General features: G+C 40.0%; 1 protein-coding gene across 3 annotated transcripts in view; it reads right to left on the bottom strand.

Moving 5' to 3' along the window:
- The window catches only part of FAT3 (FAT atypical cadherin 3), a 452,955-nt gene that overhangs the window by 42,434 nt on the left and 386,539 nt on the right, over positions 1 to 23,982 (bottom strand). For all 3 annotated transcript variants that reach the window (XM_065417527.1, XM_065417519.1, XM_065417510.1), the window contains 6 exons: positions 22,187 to 22,324; positions 19,951 to 20,094; positions 18,184 to 18,381; positions 14,666 to 15,464; positions 4,326 to 4,460; positions 3,344 to 3,501 (listed from right to left, as the gene is read on the bottom strand). In XM_065417527.1, coding sequence (XP_065273599.1) covers positions 3,344 to 3,501; positions 4,326 to 4,460; positions 14,666 to 15,464; positions 18,184 to 18,381; positions 19,951 to 20,094; positions 22,187 to 22,324 — 1,572 coding nt within the window. The remainder of the gene's footprint in view (positions 1 to 3,343; positions 3,502 to 4,325; positions 4,461 to 14,665; positions 15,465 to 18,183; positions 18,382 to 19,950; positions 20,095 to 22,186; positions 22,325 to 23,982) is intronic.

A 23,982-nucleotide genomic window follows, 5' to 3' on the forward strand; every position in this document is an offset into this window, starting at 1 on the left:
AAAGAGCAACTAAAATGATTAAGGGTTTAGAGAGGGTCCCATATGAGGAAAGATTAAAGAGGCTAGGACTCTTCAGTTTGGAAAAGAGAAGACTAAGGGGGGACATGATAGAGGTATATAAAATCATGAGTGATGTTGAGAAAGTGGATAAGGAAAAGTTATTTACTTATTCCCATAATACAAGAACTAGGGGTCACCAAAAGAAATTAATAGGCAGCAGGTTTAAAACAAATAAAAGGAAGTTCTTCTTCACGCAGCGCACAGTCAACTTGTGGAACTCCTTACCTGAGGAGGTTGTGAAGGCTAGGACTATAACAATGTTTAAAAGGGGACTGGATAAATTCATGGTGGCTAGGTCCATAAATGGCTATTAGCCAGGATGGGTAAGAATGGTGTCCCTAGCCTCTGTTCGTCAGAGGATGGAGATGGATGGCAGGAGAGAGATCACTTGATCATTGCCTGTTAGGTTCACTCCCTCTGGGGCACCTGGCATTGGCCACTGTCGGTAGACAGATACTGGGCTAGATGGACCTTTGGTCTGACCCAGTACGGCCTTTCTTATGTTCTTATGTTCTTAAGAGAAAGGAACGCGTGATGCAGTTCTCTGCATGTGGAATCATTCCTAGGGAAAAAGCAATTGAATGACATCTCATTTTGCTCCAACAGCTTAAAATCAGGAAGCATACATCTGAAAGAATTTACTTTTAGAATGGCTGACCCCTCTAAATCAATGGATAAATTGCTTCATTTGAAACAACAAAATAAATAACACCCCTATTATATCAACGCATTATAACTAAAAACTTGGAACAGGATGGTAGACATGCAGTTTGTTCAACTAAATCGATTATTCAGTGAAGAAGGACCCTGTGTTACGATTATGAAGCATTTCCATCCCCCGAGTTATTATAAACTTATAAGCTTACAAAATTAAGCTGGTCATTTAAACATTAAAGACCATACTGTGCTATCAATTTTTAAGTAGATATCCGTGGTGGTGGTAAAAGCTTATTTCCAAATCAATGGTACAATAAGCCTTAATATATCTTTTGGCCTCAAGAGAGTTTCACATAAAGCCCTAAAATTGGTAGCATCAATATTGTTCCATTTTCTACCCTCATTTAGGGCTCGATTCTGTGAAGTGCTGAGCCCTCTGGCTCTGATCTAGCAAAGCACCTAAGCATGTGCTTAAAACTTAGTATAGTCTCCAGCGGCGGCTCTAGGCACCAGTGCTCCGAGCGCGTGCCCGGGGCGGCAAGCCACGGGGGGCACCCTGCTGGTCCCTGTGAGGGCGACAGTCAGGCTGCCTTCGGCGGCTTGCCTGCGGGAGGTCCGCCAGTCCTGCAGATTCAGTGGCGGGTACGCCAAAGCCGTGGGACCTGCGGACCTCCCGCAGGCATGCCGCCGAAGGCAGCCTGCCTGCCGTGCTTGGGGCGTCAAAAAAGCTAGAGCCGCCCCTGATAGTCTCAATGACTTCATGTGCATGAAAATAAGCCAACGTTTCAGTGCTTTGTTGGATTGGGCCAAAGTGCTCTGCACACTGAGGGATCAATCCATTATCACCTTCTTTGAAATATCTCACCAGATTTAACTTAATTGAAAGCAATACTCAAATCTTCTGAATAACAGTCTCACATTTAGAGACCTCTGCCTAGTCTATCAATCTTAGATACGCATATGACCGGCATTACCATAGTGTTTGAGTGGCTCACAATCTTTAATGCATTTATCCTCACAACACCCATTTTACAGATAGCGTCAACTTTTCAAAGGTGCCTAAGAGATTTAGGAGTCAAATCCCATTTTCACAAGTGGCTTAGGAATCTAAGTCTCAAATGGGCTAAAGATGCTTTGAAAAAATTGGCCTAAGTGAATTGCCCAAGATGGCACAAAGTCCATGGCAGAACAGCGAAATGAATCCAAATCTCCATATCAGACCCTAATCACTGGAACATGCTTTCTCTCTATTTTAGGTTTTTTTAAGTGTCTGTCACCATAGTATCCAAGCCCCTGTTGGTAATGTTAACTAAATATGTGATCCATTGGAATGATAGGCACCATATGAATGTGGGATTATCATTTGAGTATTGCATATGCATTACAGACAGGGCTAATTGAGCTATCTATTTTTAAGGTTGCCTGACACTTCCCATCATAAGATCCTATTTTCAGTTTCTTACAACTTTACCGAACTTTAATTATTCAGGATGAAGTTTTATTTATGAGTGTCTGCTTCAGGTTGAATTTTTTGGGGAAACTTCATCCAAAATGGTTCAGCCATTTCCAAGAACGAGATTAGGAAAAATACATCATTTTTGTCCATGTTAAAAAACCACTAGCACCCTCATATTTGAAAGTTCAAGCAATGGCCTTTTTTACATCTCCAAACATTTAGGACTCAATTAGGTCTCACACAAGCCTGAGCTGTGCTGATTTCCCTGCTCTCCCTGTCCCCCATGAAAGGCACAATACTCCTACTCATGAAACATTTTTTGTATTTAAGCACAACAGCTAAAGAGACATTTGCTGTTTTAAAATTACCTGAACATTCAAACAAAACAAAACAAAAATCTAAAAATTGCAAACACAAATACAAAATGCTTTGTACCATTTCTTCCACTGCTGAGTTACAGTACATGGAAAAGATACAATCAGTCACATTGTCTTCATTCAATGCCTTCGGGATCCCAGCAGAAGTATTATACATGGAGGTTGTTGGAACTGTTTATCCTTCTCTTTTAACCCGCTCAACAGAAATTTGGCCTTCCATAGAACTACTTTTTAGGCTGTTCAGCAAAGAGTCAAGTCATAGAGACTTAATTCAATATAATAGGAGTCTCCACCTACCCCCAGCCGTCTAGAAGAACAATGATAACTCACAGATTCGATAAGCCGCCTCATTCAAGCAGAGAACCTTTTATTAAAAAAGGTTTTGTTTTTGTTTTTGAAATTCAGCGGTATGAAGGCACATTTTCCAATCACACAGATGCAGAGGAAAAACAGCCTTTTCAACAAGTGTGGTTTAGAATACACAATCATCTGAATGGCCAGGTCTTACATCTCAAGTAGATCGACTCTTGCGCCTAGACACATACAATGGTCATATAAGATACAGCACCCAATGGTCCATATTCAAAGAACACTACTACTGCAATGCATATTAAGCTGCTTTTTTGTTTGTTGTTTTTGTTGAAATTGCTGCTTTTCCCTGTTACCATGAAACAGATCAATCTTCATCTTCTCAATTCACAGCTGAAATGAGAACAACATTCCCCAAAGCAAGAGCCAATGAGAAAACATATAATCAAGAAAATAAGTGCGGGAAAGATAACATTTCAATTACCTTCAGAATGATACAGGGATTTGCTCTGGTGTACATTATAATCCCATTGCTTTGCAAGGTTCGCAGACGCAGAGCCAGCTTGAATTCTTCTTTCTTGCTATTTTCAGAAACCCGGTATTTGATGTAACTATTCCCAGCAAAGCTAAGGGAAGTGTGCCCTGAAATAACCGTTTTGAAAAGATACATATTGCAAATGAAGTTAATAACAGAACATTGTTATCTACCTAAGAAGAAACTCTTAAATAAAACCCACCTTTGACTGATTAAAAACGTGTCTCCATTGCAAACCACACACCATAGATTTGGGGAGAATAATTTCATATCGGGGGAAAATCAGAATCAGAATTTGCTGGTGAATCTGCACCCTCTGTTAGCATCAGGATATTTCTGACTCTGAGTCCTACTGAAAGCCCATTGAAGTCAATGGAAATAATCTGCTTGACTTTGCGTCAGGACCCTAGTGCCTTGGTGGTTAACATAAGCTGACCAAAATGTACAAAGTTCCTGAAACGTTCTTTTCAAGACAGCATGGTATTTTTATCACAAAAATTACAAACTTAATGAATGTTAATAACAAATAAAACCTTGAATTAATAGCATATGTCTCCTGAAGGATCCCAAAGTGCTTTGCCGCTAGCAGGGCAATATCCAGTGATAGCAGTTCTCTAGAAAGAACTGTCTGCTCAAAAGTCCCATGTTTTACTGATTTGGGGTCCCATCCTGATCAGATTCAGGTCAATGGGAGTTTTGTTTGTAGACGCAGAATCAGGTGTATATATACAGCACCAGGTCTGCACAACCAGCATTTTTTACAACACTCTTAAGTAAACGGAGTGAGACCAGATTCTGAGAGGTATTGTGCATACACAACTCCCATTGACTTCAATAGCAACTCTCCGTATTATGATACAACAGCATCACTTCTGATATAAAAATCACACTTTTAAGTATTTCCTGGTTACTCTTTTGACGGAATCTGCACCTGAACATTCTCCGAGCTTCCCTGGAGGGCACTGGCACATGAATGGTCTTCGACTAGCTTCGTACCCCACACACTGCATGTCCCCTGGACACGGCTTCTCCATACAGGGATCGCTGGACCCAGGACACAGCCCTCCTGTGATCAATTGAAACATGCTGTTAAGAATATAATATCAAACATACACCTTGGCAACAGGAAGCAGAAAGAGACTTAAAAACTGTAACAGAATTTAACTCTAGATTGTAAACTCTTTGGGGCGGGGATGTCTTTTAAATAAGTGTGCGTACCGCGCCTAGCGTAATGGGGTGCTGGTCCTTGACTGGGTGCGTAGGTGCTGCCATAAGACAAATCAATCAATACATATAATAATAAACAATTATGACCAATTCACTGGTGTCATGATGGCTTTGCCAGTGTTTCGTCCCAAACCCCCTCTCTGGAGGGGGATCTAGAGCTGACCCATGAAATACATTACTAGGGGCTACATCCTTCTTCTGCCTTGCCTCAAGTCTGGAGAATTCTGTGCAGGCAGGAAGGATAGCCGCGCCCAGGCTGCACAGGTGTAAGGAGAGCTCCTTGTGCAGGTGGTACTGCAGTATCCTCACGCTCCACAGTGGCATGCTGATCCTTCCAGAAGAGGAAAGCAACCCCATAAAGCTGGATTCTGGATACACTGCTAGGCGCCACAAATCCTGCACCCTCCCTTCCAAATGTGGCTGCATACATTCCACTGCATCTGGGATCCTGGACAAAAAAGGAGGAGTGGACAGGATTTTTCTGTCTTTGAAGCTAAGTAGGAATCAGGGTGGTGACATTTAAAAAATAATCAGATGGGTTATTTTAAATTATATATTTTTAAGACAGGAGAAGTTTAACACTCTAAATAGCTAGCTTCACTTTACAGACTTAAATTGGGCAAAATAATCCTTAAAATACTCAAACTGTATTTAGTGGCATATGTAAATGGGTTAAAATTACTTCAACTTTGAATAGTCATGACAGCTGAGGCACCGTCAGTACTTTCATAAGGATTTTGATTAGGTTTGCCAACATGGGACACAATTTTGGTCTGACCTATATCCGTGAAGATCTCCTGCTGACTTCAAGGGGTAGTCTGGAGGCAGAATTGAGTCCCTAAGGTCTAAACCTTGCTTAACATTTTTCCTTACAACACAGGCACTGCAAGCACTTCAAAAATTCCCTAAATATGTAACACCCAACAAACTCAGAAGGCTGCTAAGGGCTTGATTTAAAGCTAATGGAAGTCAATGGAAAGTTCACATTGAATGTAATGGATTCTGGATCAGGACCTTATTTTGTCATTTTAAAAGCCCTTAAATACATATATATTTAAATTAGCTTAGTCTGGAAAGGCATGTAAACACTGTAAACCACAATGCAAATGACCACACAGCCTCTGAGGGAGCCACTGAAGCTCATCATATCAATCCTCAAATGCTTCTAAAAAGAGACACTTTCTTTTTAGCCACCACAAAGAAATGCAAAGGAAATTAACATGCACTGGGCCAAGTTCTGCCCTTGGATGAGTTTGTGGGACTTCTAGTGAAATGCATGTGGTTGTGCACGCCTGCCTATGCTTGGGATTTATTTGCTTCTGTTGATTTGTATCTAGGGCTTGAACAGAGAGAGGGCCAGTGGTGGGGGATGGATAGGGTTAGCACTTCCTCATCTGTCAAACTTAAATTAATACATCTCGGAGCAGATTTAAGGACAGGAGAGTGCTCCCTTATTGAATATTTGCTGTTCCTGCTTTGTGTCACAACCTTAATGTCATTTGAATGTGGGCTTTGGGTTTTTTTTAGTGTATGTATTTTATTTATAGTGCATAAAGAAAGTAATTACAATGAACTTGTAATAGGGCAATCCCCTCCCACTCCTTACAGTTATGAAAGAGACTACGTTACTGCTAACACACTTTTGTACAAGCCAAGCATGGCTCAGACTAAGCATAGCTCAAGTTACCTGGCACGGTAGGTATGTTCTGGAAACAGAAAACTTATTACTGTAGGTTTCAAAGTGGAGATGATCTGCCTACAACTATGGCAGAGACTATCAATGTCTATGCTTGACGAGCAACACAGTCAGTTTAATCTTTTAACACCTCCCCTCCTTTGTCAAACATTTGTTTGAGACGTCTGTGAAGTAAATGAGCACTGATGTGAAATGATGCATCGCAATCTTTATTAATCAGTGTAATAGGGTATATTAACATGCATAATAATCAAGAAGAGCTCTGTGTAGGCACAAAAGCATGTCTCTTTCACCATCAGAAATTGGTCCAATAAAAGATCTTATTTCGCCCACCTTGCCTCTCATGCATAACACTACTAATATATTATCACATTTCAACTCCTATGGATACTAATAGGGATTAAATCAACAGGCTTCTATGGAAATTTAATTTAATAGGGTTCTAAAGAAAATATTCTAAAAATACAGAATTTAACTGAGAATGAGATATTTTCCATAGATGTTTTTGTTTGTTTGTTTTCTTTTTAAACAACAACAATCCTATAGAATTCTATATCAAGGACATAATTCTCTAGAGAATGGTACAAATATTCCACAGAAAGGTTATAATTTACTGTTCAATTCCATCAGCTATTTCAATACATTCTTATTAGGTGTATGCTCTATATGCACGGTATATCTGTTCTTTGAAGATACTTAAACCTTATGTAAGGCAGTAATTTAAGTGAGCCTCTCTGTAGCTGACAAATAGACAAGTCACTTGGGCAAAAGCCCCAGAGCTTGTGAATATGCTGAACTGCTGAGATTTCAGAATGTGGCATTGCACATTTTCACAACCCTTTAACCTTTGATTAAAATCTCTGACATTAAGCAATAAATCAATACTTGGCTTCTCTATCAGTCTCTGCCACTTTTTAGCTGATTCTAACTCTTGATTTGTAGTTCAGATTCATCATTCCACGGTCCAAAAGTATATGGAAAGAATCTAATATATTTATTATCACTATGAAGATGTAAGCTTACCCTGGCAGACTATGAATGTTTTTTTTAGATAAACTACAAGCAAATTAACTTTTTATTCATCCTGTGGATTTCACAGCTGTGACAGAAGTTTTAAAATATTCAAACCTGGGAGAAGAAATGTTTTATGCCTCTCTGTATGGTTATAAGTGCATAAGCTACAAATCATGCACTACTGTATTGCATTGTTTTAGCTAATGTGCATGTTCAGGCTGATTTCATAACCACACTGAGTAAACTTGTAAAATAATTCACAGATATGTTATCCACAGCCAGAGTTGAAATACAATAATTTAGTTGTCACATTTCCACTTTGAAGTCCAGCATTTTTACCATTCTTTGTTCTTTCCGAAAGAGATTCAACAATATGGACTAGGATTGATTTTCTTTCCCCTAGACAAGTCCTGAAAATCCATGGCATTCCCATGTAACTCACATTACTATTAATAAATCTGTTTCCAAGAAGGAATTGCACACAAACATGGAGTTAGGGTCAACCAGTAACTGACAGGAAATTTTGGGAGGGGGTTTGACAGATGATCTCTGTTTATTGCTCTAGGAAGAGGCAGAGCTACTCCAAGGTCCCTGCCAGTATGATGAGGAGGAAAATACTTTCTCATTTCTAACTGTGGCAATTACTTCATCCCTGTACATATAAGCAAGAATCACCCAGAACCATGTAATCCCATTTGCAGTGTTGCCAAGTCTCGGTGTTTTGTGTTTTTCTGAAAGCCCCAGCTCCTGGATACATGTGATTACCTAAAAAAAAATCTCAGATTTCATTTTAAAAAATAAATGTTAAACTCTCTTGGTTGCAGAGAAAAATTTGAAAGTCACTCCTAAAGGCTACAAATACCAAGGCAAATAAAAAGAACCCCAAACTTATTATTGTGAAAAACCTCAATTTTTAAGACAATCTCATGATTTTTTTTGGGGGGGGGGGGTATGACTCATAATTTTTGAATGCTTGGGTTGGCAATACCGCAGTTGTACTCTTGGATTAGGGTGACCAGGCATCTTCATCTGTTCTAATATAACTGGGAATTTGTCCCGGGTTTTAGTGGAACTGGCTGGGATATCTGACCACCTCTGCTGGCTCCAAATTCTTCCCAGCTCCTTCCAGTCTGTAGCAATTCCCACTCTGCCTGTCTCTACTTGCCTCACACACCTTTGGGCCTCATTCCTCATGTTTTATACCAGTTCTCTGCAACATCCCCTACCTCAATGCTCTGACTATCAACAGCAGTTCTCCTCATTGATACCCATTATGTGGTACCATAAGGGAATCCCATCTCCTACACAACCCAGTGACAATTCCTTTCTTCCTCTTAAAAATCACGCCCCTTTCACTCCAGGGCCAAGTCTCTCTCAAACCATACCTCTTCTAAAATCTGAGCCACGTGGAAAATGCTGATATCTTGTGGGGCACAGAATTCCAAAGGCTGATTATCCTGGGGGGGGGGGGGGGGGAGGAAGTCTCACCTTGCAAGTAATCTATACTTTAGCGGTTCAAAAGCACTGTGCTTCAAAGAGAATGGACTACAGTCAACTTTTTCCAACCTTGGGTGATGCACTGGCTTCAAAGGCAGCATACATTTTGTAGGGGAGAGATCTTGGTATTAATGCAAAAATGATATTAATTATATTATAACAACTTATTTTTTAATAGGTCATTACAAACTTTAATGGAGGATAGGTCCATCAATGGCTATTAGTCAGGATGGACAGGGATGGTGTCCCTAGCCTCTGTTTGCCAGAAGCCGGGAATGGGCGACGGGATGGATCACTTGATAACCTGTTCTGTTCATTCCCTCTGGGGCACCTGGCATTGGTCACTGTCAGAAGACAGGATACTGGGCTAGATGGACCTTTGGCCTGACCCAGTACGGCCGTTCTTATGTTCTTAAACTTGTTTACGCATTTATTGAACATTAAGATATAGTTACCAGAACGTTATAGCCAGGATGCTTGGAAATATAACAATACACATGTTTAGCTAGTTATGTTACAAAATGTTAAAGCTAATCAAAGAAATTCAGGAAGATTTCTACTCCTATCTCCCAAGGACAAGCAAACATCAAGATGACAAACCATGTAAAACATTCATGTTTTAGGAAGAAACCTGAATATGATTGGAACGTAGGGTATATAAGAGCGATACATCTAGGTACTGTGGGTTCTACCAACCTCCACCCTCTTGCAAGAAAACTTACTTGTGTTCTTAAAACCTTTAGAGAAAAACATGTTGTCGGAGATGTTTTAAACTTTTGTTATTTCTTAAATGTTGAAATGACAAACACCTTTGGAGATGTATGTTTGCAAAGATATTTAAATGTAGGAATAGTAAGATGTTTGATATACAAATATAGCAAGGTAATTTGATGCTATAAATGTGTACTAATATAAGAAGCCATTTAAGTATAGAATATTTATATTAATAAGATGCCAATTAATTACTGGCAGTGTGCAAGCAAACCCTCATCCAACTCCAGAAGACAAGAATCATCTCTTCTAAAACTATGACAAGAATCAACACTTTTTTATATTATCTAAGCTGTAAAAAAACTTTCTAAGAGTTATTTAATTTTAAAAAACTGTTTGGAGAACTGAAATCTTTTATATAAAGAACAGGAGTGTTTGGACTTTTTCAAAACAGAATTTCATTTTCTGTCAAACTCTAATAAAGTTGAAAGAATATCTCAGAGGATGGATCAAATAAAAAGAAACATTTAAAACTAGCTTTGAAAGTTATCTGATGCTTTCGTCCACAAGAAGAACAAAGGCAATGAAAGAAATGTTGCATATTCATTAAACAGATTGTATATTCAGGAGCTGAAAGTGTCATCTAAGCCAACCCTGAAGGCATCAAGCCAATGAAAAGGTGACAGCAACCAACTTTGAAAAGAAACAAGCCTGTGTGTTTTCCTGTAAATTTCCTAAAAATCGGAAGATGCAGCATATAAAAGAGTCCAAAGTGAGCACCTCTCAGACACACATTCCCTGCTATTCTGCTTAGACAGCAAACACTCCACAACTGATCCTGTGCATCTCTACAAGCAAGCTGCCACAGACAATTAAGAAAAACAGAGAAGACTCAAGAAGAAACCAACCCAAGGAAGACCTCCCCAAACTTTAACATGGACAGGTGAGAGAAGTTAACTAAAACACTGACAAGCGATTAGATTTAAATTCATATAATGATTTTATTGGGATACTGGAATGCTATTGTAATTTAAAATATTAACAGTTTCTCCTGATAATCACCAGCTGGTTAGGCCATGTATTGCTGGAGAGGAGATGGGATAAACACTGGTAAACAGAGAAATAGTGGGATTTAATTACACTTAGGATTCTTAATATTTGTAATTGGCCTGTTTTAAGATAGCTTATTTTAATTAACTAATTTAAATATTTCCTTTGATTTCAGAGGATTTAGTTAAGATTGTTACTTTGCCCAACTACAAACTGCTTAGTTATTATTAATAACTAGACAGGCTCCACTTGCCTTTAAACACATTTCTTTTGCCTGTTTATCCACATTTTTAAGTATCTAATAAGATATTAAAGCTGAATTCGGGATAATAATATATTTTGGTCTTAACTTACCAAAAAACAAAAAGCACCCCACTACTGCCAAGGGAATCCACTCTAAAAGGTGTAATCTCTGCTAAAAGACCTCCATAGAAAGATATAATATAGGAGAGATCGTAATAGAAGTATCAGTATTATTATTTGTGTTCTCTCATTTGTGTTATTTTATTTAATGCTTTCTCTCTCTTTCTTCACTAGTAAAATGACCACAATTAATAACTGTGATTATTTTGCTTGGTCTTAATAATGGTCTCCTAAGATACATAGAAGAACCTCTATGACTGAGTAGTGGGAGTCACACCCATAATATGGCAATAAAAGAAACAATTAGTAAGAGCTGGCCAACCATTTCTCTAAACTAAGTATTTCTAGTAATGTTTAAAATAAAATTACATGGCGCCCAACAATTAAAACGACCCCCCTATACCACACAATGTGTTCGGCACCTTGGAAAAATCAGACCATTTTTATTTAATGCCTAAGTGCAGACTGGATGGGAAGATACGATCCTCCTCTCTCACTCAGTCTTCTTAGCTGTACTACCATGATGGCTTACAAGGGGCAGGGGCAGTGTGTGGGCTTTATGGGAGTCAGTGGGTCTTTTGGAGGAATTTGAATGAGCAGAGAGTGGGAGTCTGGCACATTGCTATTGGCACTTGAGTTCAGTGGTGTAGGACTGGACGCATTGGACCCATTCATGAGAGGTACTGAGGACCTCTTCGCGGGTGCTGTGCGCTCTCAACTCTTACAATGGGACCTGAGGGGTCACAGCACCTTTAAAAATTGGGCCCTTTTATTTATTTATTAGTGGCAGAGGATCACAGCGCATTATATTTAGTTATTTCTGCCTTCCTTCAGAATGTACCGGGTATAGCTCCACAAGACCTAAAGCCTAGATTCCTTCTTTCCTCCCATGAATTTAGATTTTGGTACAAGACAGAAGAATCTATTCCTGTCACACTGTAGAAGAAGCCATTTGCACTCTAATATAGAGGTGTGAGCTTTCACTTCCACACGACACTTTTGGGGACAGTGTTCACAAGGCTCCTGAATGATTAAGTCAGAACCATATTTGATCCTCTTCCCTAACAAAAAGCAACAGAGTCTCCTGTGGCACCTTTAAGACTAACAGAAACCCATGGTTTCAAAAACTGCCTAGTGTAGTGCAAATTATGCTCCTCATAAAAGTTCCTTAACAGGGGCTAGAAATGGGACTGTGAACAAGACTTTATGGACAAATTGGTTCCAATAAAACTAATCTACCTCCCCTCCCCCCCCCCCTCCCCGTGAATCTTTGTCCTAAAACTAAACCCAAACCAAATCTTTAAGGTTTTTTTAAAGGATAATATAACACCAAACTATCATTTTTGCCTCTGAAACACCAAAATATCAAGAGAATGGCTATTTATTCCAGTACTTTTCACACGACTGGAAGCACAAATGCCAGAAATCTCAGGAGTTAGCCTGTTATTGCAAGCTTTTTTAGTTATTGACTCTAAAGGTTCAGACTGAGGCGTCTGAACTTTTGGACTTTATCCTACCTGAAGTGAGCTGCTGAATCTTTAGAGGTTCACAAGTTACCTGCTTTAACAGTCTCTTGGCATTCTGGTGCTAGATAGCTCAGTTTGCTCATAAAGGTAATCTAGGTTATGCACAGCTGGCATGCATAATTTGTGCATATCTTTGACATCTGGCAGTGGGAACTACGTTCCAAGTCTGATACATATTTCAAGAATGTGTGAATTAGCTCAAACTCAGGCTTCCTGGGTTATAACTGAATCTGATCAGTGAAAACATATGCAATATTTTAATGGGTTTGTCATGCTTCAATCTATCAATATTTATTTGGCTACATCATTAAACTACTCTAGAAACAAATATTGTAGAACACCGATTCTGCTGAATGTGTCTTGCCAAAGCTATCACGTTAAAAGAACCATGAGGAAATCCATCCTAGTATTTTGTATACTATTTTTCCACTTGCTATATTTATATGCATATAAATATGCAGATACACACTCATTATGTTTTATCATACAGAATACACACACACATTTCTGAGGAAAGACGGATTAAAAGAACTATCTATGGTTTGCTTTAACAAAAACTAAAGAGATTGAGGCAGGTTAATTTTCTACAAGTATCCGAAGGGAGCAAATGCCACTGACCAAGGTTAACTGCTCTGGATGGTAAACAAGGGGTATAATTAGCAACAATGGAATGAAAATAAGAATGGGAAAATGTAAACTGAATATCAGGAGAAAATTCCTGTCAGTGAGATCTATCAGTCTCCCAAGATAGGTATGGATTCCCCATTGATTGGTACATTTAAAACTAGACTGGACAAAGATACAGTTTCAAAACAGTACAGGATATACTGTAGGTAATAGTCCTGCACTGGCTTGGCTAGATGATATGATAGCACTGTGCAGTCCATTCTCTGAAAGTCTCTATTGCACAGCTTTTGTATAGCCAATAATAGCAGGGACTACTATAACATACATCTAAACCTGTTTGAAACACTTAGCACTATCATTTAACAATTAGCCCTTAAATGTGCATAAAAGATCTCAGCTCCAGTATTCTGATCTTCTCACATGCGCTCAACTATCAGGGCCCTATTATCTCCCCTCTGCAGGACTCAGGTGACTCCAGCTGAAGTTCCATGCATTGAGGCCTGACCCAATCCCCTCTGAAATCCCTGGTAAGACACTCATTGACTTCGACGGGCGCAAGAGCAAACCCTTCAGGAGGCTAGGCTGTCAGACTGAAGATCTGCCACACAGATCTGAGAGCAAAATGTGGTGCACAGTCTTTATGGGCCAAATGCAATATACGCAAATGTCGCAGCCGTAATGACTTCACAGGCCTTTTGTCCATTGACACCAGCAGAAAACAAGGTCCCATCTCTCTGTGTGTGTTTACGAGAAGGGAGGTTTAAATGCACTGATTTTACAGCAGCTTCTTATTTCACTCTTGAGCAAAGTGGAAAGAAGAACAGAAAACTGCACAAACAGAAGGAACAGATCTCTTATTATAACTGCTTGAGGTTTTTTACCTAGTACACAGAAGCAGAAGGAAGACGGGCAACCTAGTGAATATGTTATCCAGTCCCGTATGAAATCCCTTCAAAACTGTGGAACAATTTCATAAACCAGTGCCACAGTGGTTAAAACAAAAACCAACCACACACAAAAATGCACATACCTGGAAGCCCGAGTGTAGCTCAAAAGGTCAGAAGCACTACTTGCTCCCAATTACTTAATAAAATACTTTATTGGTTTCCATTCCCCCCTTTCCCCCCCACAAAATATGAATGAAAGAGGCCTTTCCATCTTTATCACTTAGGTTAAAGGTCATCCTCACTTTCAAAATGCTGGGTGCAGTCTCTAAATACTGACTGGGCAGTTTCTGACATGACCACACTTTATGTACATTTCAGTACTGTTACAGATTGGGTGGAAAACCACAGCAGAAGGTTTGTTGATGGCTCTGATTACCATGCCTCCAGCAAAGTGGCCTTTGGTCACAGAAGGTGAAAGTTCACCATCTTCCATTTACATCAATAAACATGAACAATTCTTAACCAGCCTCAGAAATCAATTCCCACCATACATTTGCCACATGCTCTTTAACTAAATGAATTGAACTGCCCCTTCCAATCTGCATCAGAGAAATAAAAACCATCCTAACCCATAATGTGGAAAGATTGAAGGTGAAGAGGGAGTAGCACTCACCATTACATGTGCAGCGTACATTTCTGTAGAAACGGGGACACACAAAACTAATTCGCGCTGTGCTATAGGTCATCAGGGAATGGGAATCAATAGACAGGCTTTGTTCACAGTGCTGCTCCTGACAATCCAGTCCAGAACAATTCTTCTCCAAGATAGCCGAGATGCGAATCACATTTTCTAAGTGTCTCCTTGCATTGGTAAGCTTCTGAATCAAATAAGCAGGCTTATAGAATCCACTGGTGTGCATCTGAACTGCAAACAGCATGTCAAGCTGATTGGTGCCTGCCACAGGCTGAATGCTGATAATGTGCAGGCTATCTTGTTTCTGTGAGAGCACAGCATTTCGCAAGGTGCGCCTGAACCCATGCATGTGGAGCCCCACAAAATCTTCAGGGGAAACGTTCTCAAATCGGATGGTGACCGTGTTCTGCAGCATTTCTTGTATCAGCTGTTCCACGTGGACGACAACATCGATGGGCACTTGGAACCGGCCATCGCTAACAGACACGTTCAGTGTGTACTTGCCATTATCTAGCCCTCCCAGGGCAATGATCTTGCCATCGTGGCTGTTAACCTTGAACAGACTTTTCTGCTCTGACTTCAGGGTATAAGTGAGAACATCATACACATCTTGATCTGTGGCATGAATCTTTCCAATGACACCCCCTGGAAAGTCATCTTCCATGGTGACTATAAAAATCTCCAGTGGAATGGCTGTTGGTTTGTGAATGCTTTCTTCAATAACTCGCACTTGAATGTAAGTGTGGGACACCTGTTGAGGCTTCCCAGAATCTTTAGCCTAATTTCATTTGGAAAGAACAAGCACACGAATAAATCACAGTCAATAATAACAACTCCTCACTCTTCCTCCTCCTCCTCCCTACTACTACACTTCTACCTCGATATAACGCTATCCTCGGGAGCCAGAAAATCTTACTGTGTTATAGGTGAAACCACGTTATATTGAACTTGCTTTGATCCACCGGAGTGCGCAGCCCCGCCCCCCCCCAGAGCACTGTTTTACCGCGTTATATCCGAATTCATGTTATATCGGGTCGCGTTATATCGGGGTAGAGGTGTATATTTATATAGTCTGTCATCCTGACACTCTTTCAAAGCACTTTACTAACTATATACATACAGAAACACCTTGCCCCCACATTGCAATGCTGCCACCTCTGATGTGGAATATAAAAACACCTTGGGGAAATTAAGAAAACTATATCACAGGATACGTCTACACTACCCGCTGGATCGGCGGGTAGTGATTGACCTATCGGGGAATTGATTTATTGCGTCTAGTGTAGATGCAATAAATCAATCCCTGATCGCTCTGCCGTCAACTCCTGTACTCCACCGTGGCGAGAGGCAGAAGCAGAGTCGACAGGGGAGTGGCGGCAGTCGACCCCGCACCCTGAGGAAGTGAGGTAAGTCGACCTAAGATACGTCGACTTCAGCTACGCTATTCTCGTAGCTGAAGTTGCGTATCTTAGGTCAATCTCCCCTTCCCCCAGTGTAGACCAGGCCTAAGTGAACTGCAGGGGGAAACATATAGCCAGACTGAAATGCGACCAGAATACCACAGACAGAACTTGTACTCCATTGTATTACCTGGGATCTTCAATTACCACAAATGGTCAGGTTTTTTATTTTAGTCCCACTCCCGTTTGAATGATGGCCCCTCCTGTGCATCTGATGGAGCTTTGGTTCAGTACTGACTCAAAGAAGAGAGTGCCACATACTTAATCATCAAGACTGCTTTCTGCAGCAGCTGGGCATGCTTCAGAAGTTTCTGATCCACCTTGACCCTGCTTAGCTTATGAGGATCTTAGAAAGTTAGGGTTGGTTTTTTTAATACTGCTTTCTGTATTGCTTTACCTAAATCACTCAAGAAACATGCTTGAAATAAAGAAAATTTATCACCCTCCAAAGATGAAATAAGATGCATGCTCTATTACTAACAATAAAATATGAGAGTAGAACTAAGCTTGGACAGCTGACTCTGTGACCCAGAGTACATATGATAGCATCATTTGCACTTTTTATAGAGAGCAATAGAGCAGGTCTGACAAAAAACTCAAGGCCCTCCTGACAGAAGGCTGTGAAAACTTGGATCAATGTTCTTTTTGTGCAGTAATAAAAATGCTCTATTCAGCTCACTATTAAGATTTACTACTCATTCTGAAGGAGAACAGAACAAAAGAACACAGACCTGCCACTTGATCCCAAGATCTTTATTGGAGAATTGAATGTGGTTATAAAAATCAACAAGGAAAAAGAAAAAAATATAGAATGCTAATAATGCTATACCTTCAGTAGGAGCAGTGGGTGCTAAGCACCTCTGATAATCACTCCTTCTCATCGTGAATAGGGCTGGAAAGCTAAAAAGGTAATTTTGTTGACCCTCCTCCGAATTTAATTTTAATAAAAAAAACAAAGGAGGACTGGTGGTAGAGTGGAAAGAGAGGCTCTTCTTTAAGCTGCCCTGAACTGTCAGATATGCTGGTGGGGTCCAAACACTCCAAACAACATTAAAAATGTTTTAATTGTAGAAGCCCTTAAATAAGAAAGGAATGTGAAGGGTCTATTAAGCCTCCAAAAGTCAACCACAATATTTTTCTGTACGTTCTGATACATTTTAGACTATGATGTCTATCTTTTACTCCAGTTATATCACAGTCATAGGTACATCGCTAAAATTGCAACCACATTTCCATTACATACACTATTTATAGCCACACCAGAACTTTGCTTAGGAAAATTAGTTTGGCCTGAAAATTGGCAGTTTTATAATAAAGGCTAAGGAAAGTTTTTTTTTTTTCCCCTGTAAGACTTGAGAATAAAATTGGTTTCAGTGCTTATGAGTTTTAGGCTTGCTGCAGAATGATACCCAACTGTTTTCCCCCTGTAAATCATGAAGAGAAACAGACAACGTACTTTTGAGTTAGACGTCACAAAAATTACTCTGGTTACGAAGCTCCTCAGTAGCGACTTCTATTATTAGCTCTTTTTTCACCTCCCTTATAAACTAAACAAACCTGGAAAATTTTCATGAATTCGTTTGTTTCGGAAAATGTATCACTACATTTACGGACTTAGGAACTGATGTGATTTCCTTCCCTATAACAATATTTTGTTGTTGCTCTTTTTGTTGTGGGTTTATATGTGCAGAAGGTATTTTTCCTGGTTATTCTATTCCCCTACTTTCCTTCCTGAGCTTTATAAAAAAATTAATGAAAATCTTAAATCATACGCTTCCTACTCACAAATTCCATTCCATACAAATAAAATTGGTAAGGTGGCTGGTTACCTATTTATATTTATATGAAATTGGGTTTGTGAGCAGTGAAGGAAATGCACTGTTTTGTGCACTGTATATTGCAATGCATTATGTTGACTAACTGAATAAAATCAATTAAAAACAAAACAAACAGGCAACATAAAAATAGTGGCAAAAATGACATGACAACTAAGAGAGTTTTCTTGGTTTGTGCTGATGTGCAATAATAAGGCCATACCTGCACACAGAGCATGTATTCAGTTGTTACCATGTGCTTGAAGATAACTGCAGATCTCAAAACTCCATGTGGGTCCAACATAAATTCCTCCTCTTCATTGCCAGTCAGAATGGTGAAGGTAAACGGGGGGCCATTGTGAAAAGAATCGTTGTCTGTCACTACCAGCTGCAAAATGCTTGTGCCCACAGGTTTATTCTCCTTTATGCATATACACAGCGTATAAAGAGAAATTACAATGATGTATCTCACCATATTGTTAAAATAACATTCAGAATACACAAGAACACATTTTTTTCCACAGCAGTTCCCCATAGTTTTTACATTCCTCCCCATTGTGCTCCAGTTACACACATGCAACACGATTCACTTGGCAGGAAGCACAGAGATGACTGATAGCAGAATTTGACACAGCATCTCTAGTGAGGTATCCAGGTTTGGGGCTTTTTTTTTTTTTTTTTTTTAAACTACCACTGTATCTATTATACATGACCATTCGTACACTGAATAAAGTGAAGAAAACTATAAAATCTTGTCTGCTCATCACCCAGCTTAGGGTTGGGTAGCCATTGGTATATTTGGCAGGACCAACATGCATTTACCAGGGTGATGCTGTGCTTGCCAGTCAGAACATTTAACTGTCCCCAGTACTATGAAGGTAATCATATCACAATGCTGCTTCATAACATTTTTCATGACTGCATCCCAGTGTGATCATGCAGCATTGTGATGCACTGTTCATGGTTTTCCCACAGGACACACTGAAACAGATAACATGGGGTTGCCAGAGATTTAGATCCTCTCCCAACTCCTCCCCAAAAAACCTACCCCAAAGAGAGCTCTGACCCTGTAAAGGGAGAAGTGCTAGAGACTCCATGAAGTCCACTAGGGACTTTGCAATTGCTCTTGATTTTATGGGGAAGGCACTGAGATGCCACAGTGATTGGGGGCAGTATAAAACGCTAAGGCTAGGTCTACACTACCCGCCTGAATCGGCGGGTAGAAATCGACCTCTCGGGGATCGATTTATCACGTCCCGTCGGGACGCGACAATCGATCCCCGAATCGACGCTCTTACTCCACCAGCGAAGGTGGGAGTAAGCACCGTCGACGGGAAGCCGCAGAGGTCGATTTTGCCGCCGTCCCTACAGCAGGGTAAGTCGGCTGCGATACGTCGAATTCAGCTACGCTATTACGTAGCTGAATTTGCGTATCTTAAATCGACCCCCCCCTTGAGTGAAGACGTACCCTAAGATAGACAGATAGATCCATCTTCACAGTACCAGACATGGAATACACTAGTCAAGAGTGCAGAAACTCTGTTCAGAGGAGTATGGGAAATGGAAATTCCAGAATTTCTTTCATTTTCTTCTCTCCTCCTCTCCAAAGCCTCATGCCCTTCCGATCAAGGAGGGCTTGAACCCTTTGTTTACAATTTGAGCTTATTCTTTGTCTAGCTGTGGGACAGGCAGGAAAGACAAGAGAGTCCAAGATGGGAGCTGGAACGGCTTCAATTGCAGAAGAATAAAAAACATTTCTTAGACAAGGGGAAAGTTTCTGGAGCAGCTGGGATAAATGGTAAAATCTGTGGCAGATTCTGAGGAATCTCAGTAAACAGAGTCCTGTCAAAGAGTTAAGAAAAACATGCTTATCCTTTGCTTGAAAGGAGACAATTTGATATACCTTGGGCTGATCAAAAGTAACTTAATGGTACCAAATGCTTTCATGTTTAAAGGTCAGATCAGTTTTTGATGTGCAGGATAAACTTACTTGAATTACAGCTGTATAGTTGGCTGGTGTAAATACAGGGCTATTATCGTTCACATCAGAAATGTCTATGTTGACCGTTACAGATGATGACAAAGGAGGGATGCCACTGTCTCTTGCCTGAATAACTAGTGAATATCCAGACACCTGCGAAAAGGTGAAAACATTAAATCAATGCAAAAGGGGTCCTAAATCTCAGCAATCATTCCTTCCATCCTGTGTGCCACGTACCACATTCTGTGGAAAGCTGTCTGGCCTCATTACTTGTCTTGCCCTTTGTATAACATTTCCCTGTTTAGTGCTTCACTGTGTCCCAAACTCTGTTTTATAAGGCTATCAATAATCTGAATGGCTTCACCATATTAAAATAACTGTACCAGACGATGCATACTGTAGATAATGGTACACTTCAAAAACAAACTGCTTGGTGCCTTGCATATAATATGCAAAATCAGCCATTACAACTTTAACTTACAAGCATGCACAGAGAATACGTTGAGTTTCCCAGGTACCAATTGCAACGTTTTGGTCAGATTCCAATCAAATCAGGATTTTAGGAATGGGTTCCAAGACACTTTTGTACATGATTTCTGAGAACATGTCTCATTATCTATCTAACATGAAACATTTCTAATATGGCATTTGCAAAGTACCAAGGTAAAGTTCATAGAGAGGTGGCCTAAATGATTTGAAAAACACTTTCAATGGCTAGTAACACCAGTGCCTCTGTAACCCCTGGCTTGGATAGGTAGCTTGCAGCTGATATCAACTACCTGCCACTAAAGAGACAGATTTTTCTGGGTACTTATTAGAAACAGCCACACAAAACATGTCATTAGGGGAGCAGTTGTCTTTATGCTTTTGGGACATGTCTTTACCTCAGACTATAGCACAAACCACAGAGTGCCTGCAGCATTATGTTTAAAACATCACAACAGCACCTGGGGAATGGCTTTTCTTATTTCCCTCTCTCCTATGACAAGCTTTGGCTGATTCAGAGTTGGTTGTTGTTTTGGGACTTCTTCCAATAATATTTTTTTCTGGTTTTGTCCTTCTGTGCCCTCTATCACTCACCTTGGATTTAAGAACTTAACCTGTCTGTATGTTTACCCCTTTGAAATGAGTATTGTTTCTCCTTCTGAAAGTTTAGCCTATACATTTTTTTTGTACAAGAATGAGGAAGCCCTACATTGATGTCCTAGAGTATATGCTATAGTCTATGTATTTCAGAGTTGGGCTTGCTGTATTGTCTCTGAAGAACATCAGAGACAATGGGCCAAATTCACTACTGATGTAAGCAGGTGCAACTCTGCTCACATCATGTAATTGCCCCTGTTTATACCAGTGGTGAATGTAGCCCTACATACATGTTTACATAAAGCACGTGTGTGTGTGTGTCCTTTGCAGCTATACTAAACACAAACATTAAATTAAAGCAAATTATGAAATTAAGGCTGTACTGTTAAAAATATATAGCACCTATCTAGCCTGTAGACCACAGCGCAGCAAAGAACAAACACATGCACTGACCTCATGACTTCTGTGTCCTTAGCACCGCTAGTGCTACCTGCATTGTTTGGGCAAACAGATAGGGATTTCCCTATGTGTTGCAAGATTGCTGAAGTCATGTAACTTTCTCCTATGCTCACACTAACACTAGGCAAACCATCTTTGTTTGCCAAATGCTGTTATTTGAGAGGTGGGTGAATTGGTGATAAGTTGTCTTGGGTGAACGTTGTACTGGGGTAAACAAAGCAATGGGATCTCTCAAATATAGCACCCTATCACTACCTCTATAGCTTGGCCACTTCACAACATAACCTTGCTAATGATATGTTACACACATTGCCAATTCAAAGTTGAGGTCTTGGCTCTGTGCCTGGTGTTATTGTCCAGAATGTGTTACAATCACCGTTGTGTATGTGTATGATAGAAACAGGGTGGCAGCTCATTAACACTACAGCTTTCTGCATTGTCACAGGTTTGTTTTCTTTAATCTGATTGTATGCCAGTAGAGAGGGGAGCATTTCAAGCTCAGTTTACTTGTAGAAAGGACTGGGGTGAAAGGAGTGAATTGGGCAATATTAGAAATAGACGATGGAATATTTTTTAGTACCAATTGCAGACTACATGAATGACAAGCCTGCAGTCTTGCAGAAAGCCAGCAGCACAGCTGAAGTCAATATACATATGCAATTTCTAGTAAGTTTAGAAGAAAACCCAACACATGTTATCTTACCCTTTCTCTGTCCAATCTCTTTTTAACCTTTAGAAGTCCCAAAACAGGATCAACTGAAAATTCATTGTCCCGATCACCATTCACTATGGAAAAATGAATCTGGCCATTGGTAGGACTATCCTGGTCTTCTGCTATCAACTTTTTGAGAGAAGAATAAAATTAACTATACAGATTAAGAAATATTTCTATGGTACAATAAGAAATCAAAACCCCAAAGGAATAACTTTACATTCCGTCAGGTTAGTAGATATACCTTACTGGACAGTGCATGTTTGTCTAAAAGTTCTCTCATCATGAATTTGGAATGGGAAGATTATTTGCAAGGGGCAAGCCTGTGTGTGTGTGTGTGTGTGTGTGTGTGTTATACAAGACATATGAAACAAGTACCAATGAGCCCTTCATATCGCTGCATATGATCATACATTTTGTTTAGGCCACATAGAATCATAGGGTTAGAAGGGACTGCAAGGATCATTTTGTCTAACTCCCTGCTAACATAGAAGAATAGAAAATCATAGAATCATAGAACTGGAAGGGACGTCGAGAGGTCATCTAGTCCAGTCCCCTGCACTCAAGGCAGAACTAAGTATTATCTAGACCATCCCTGACAGGTGTTTATCCAACCTGCTCTTAAAAATTCCCAATGATGGAGATTCCACAACCTCCCTAGGCAATTTATTCCAGTGCTTGTGATCCACTATGACCCCCAGATCCCTTTCTGCGGTACTCCTTCCTAGGCAGTCATTTCCCATTTTGTATGTGTGCAACTGTTTGTTCCTTCCTAAGTGGAGTACTTTGCATTTGTCCTTATTGAATTTCATCCTATTTACTTCAGACCATTTCTCCAGTTTGTCCAGATCATTTTGAATTTTAATCCTATCCTCCAAAGCACTTGCAACCCCTCCCAGCTTGGTGTCTTTATAAGTGTAATCAGTAATTTGTGAACTTTATAAGTGTAAATTTATAAACTGCAAACTTTATAAGTGTACTCTCTATGCCATTATCCAAATCATTGCTGAAGATATTGAACAGAACCGGACCCAGAACCGATCCCTGCGGGACCCCACTCATTATGCCCTTCCAGCATGACTGTGAACCACTGAAAACTACATGCAGGATTTGTTATGTCTAAACCCCATCCAAGACAGATGGCTATCCACATTTTAGAGAGAAGTTATTTTAGAAAATTTGTTGACGCTCTAGAGTGGGATTTTCAAAGGCGTTAGGTGACTTTTAATGGCAGCTGGATGTCTAACTCCCTTAGGAGCCTTTGAAAATCTCAGCCTTAAAATCTTTTAATGCTACTCGTTTACACAGCCCTTCCCTACTAAAGCCAGATGTCTCAGATACAGTAGTTGTTGTTGTGATTTTGAGGTATGCTATGTTGCATGCCAGCAGGGCTAGATTCAAACACTTTTTATTTCACTGGAAAGCCATAAATTCTGCCTCTCCAAAGAGAAACATTATGTGTTTCTAGTTCTGATGAGCCACAAGACATCAGACGTCACCTGTCATGGGTCCAGGGCAAAATTATGCCTAGGCGGAGTGCAAAATTGAGAGGAAAAAAGAAAACATTTTATCTCGCGGGTTCTTTTTTTTGAGGGGGCGGTGTAAATGGCAGCTGCTTTGAAAGTTGATTGGCAGTTTGGAACATTAAAAGTAGTTCTAGAAGAGACAGAATACCAGACAGACGGCAGGTGAGGTGGTCAAAGGTGCAGTGGCTATTATAGTTTATCATCTGCGCGGCCACAGAATAATCGTTTATTATATGCTTATGCAAACACAGTTATTTATCG

This window comes from Emys orbicularis, chromosome 1, assembly GCF_028017835.1.
Source record: "Emys orbicularis isolate rEmyOrb1 chromosome 1, rEmyOrb1.hap1, whole genome shotgun sequence".
NCBI lineage: Eukaryota > Metazoa > Chordata > Testudines > Emydidae > Emys > Emys orbicularis.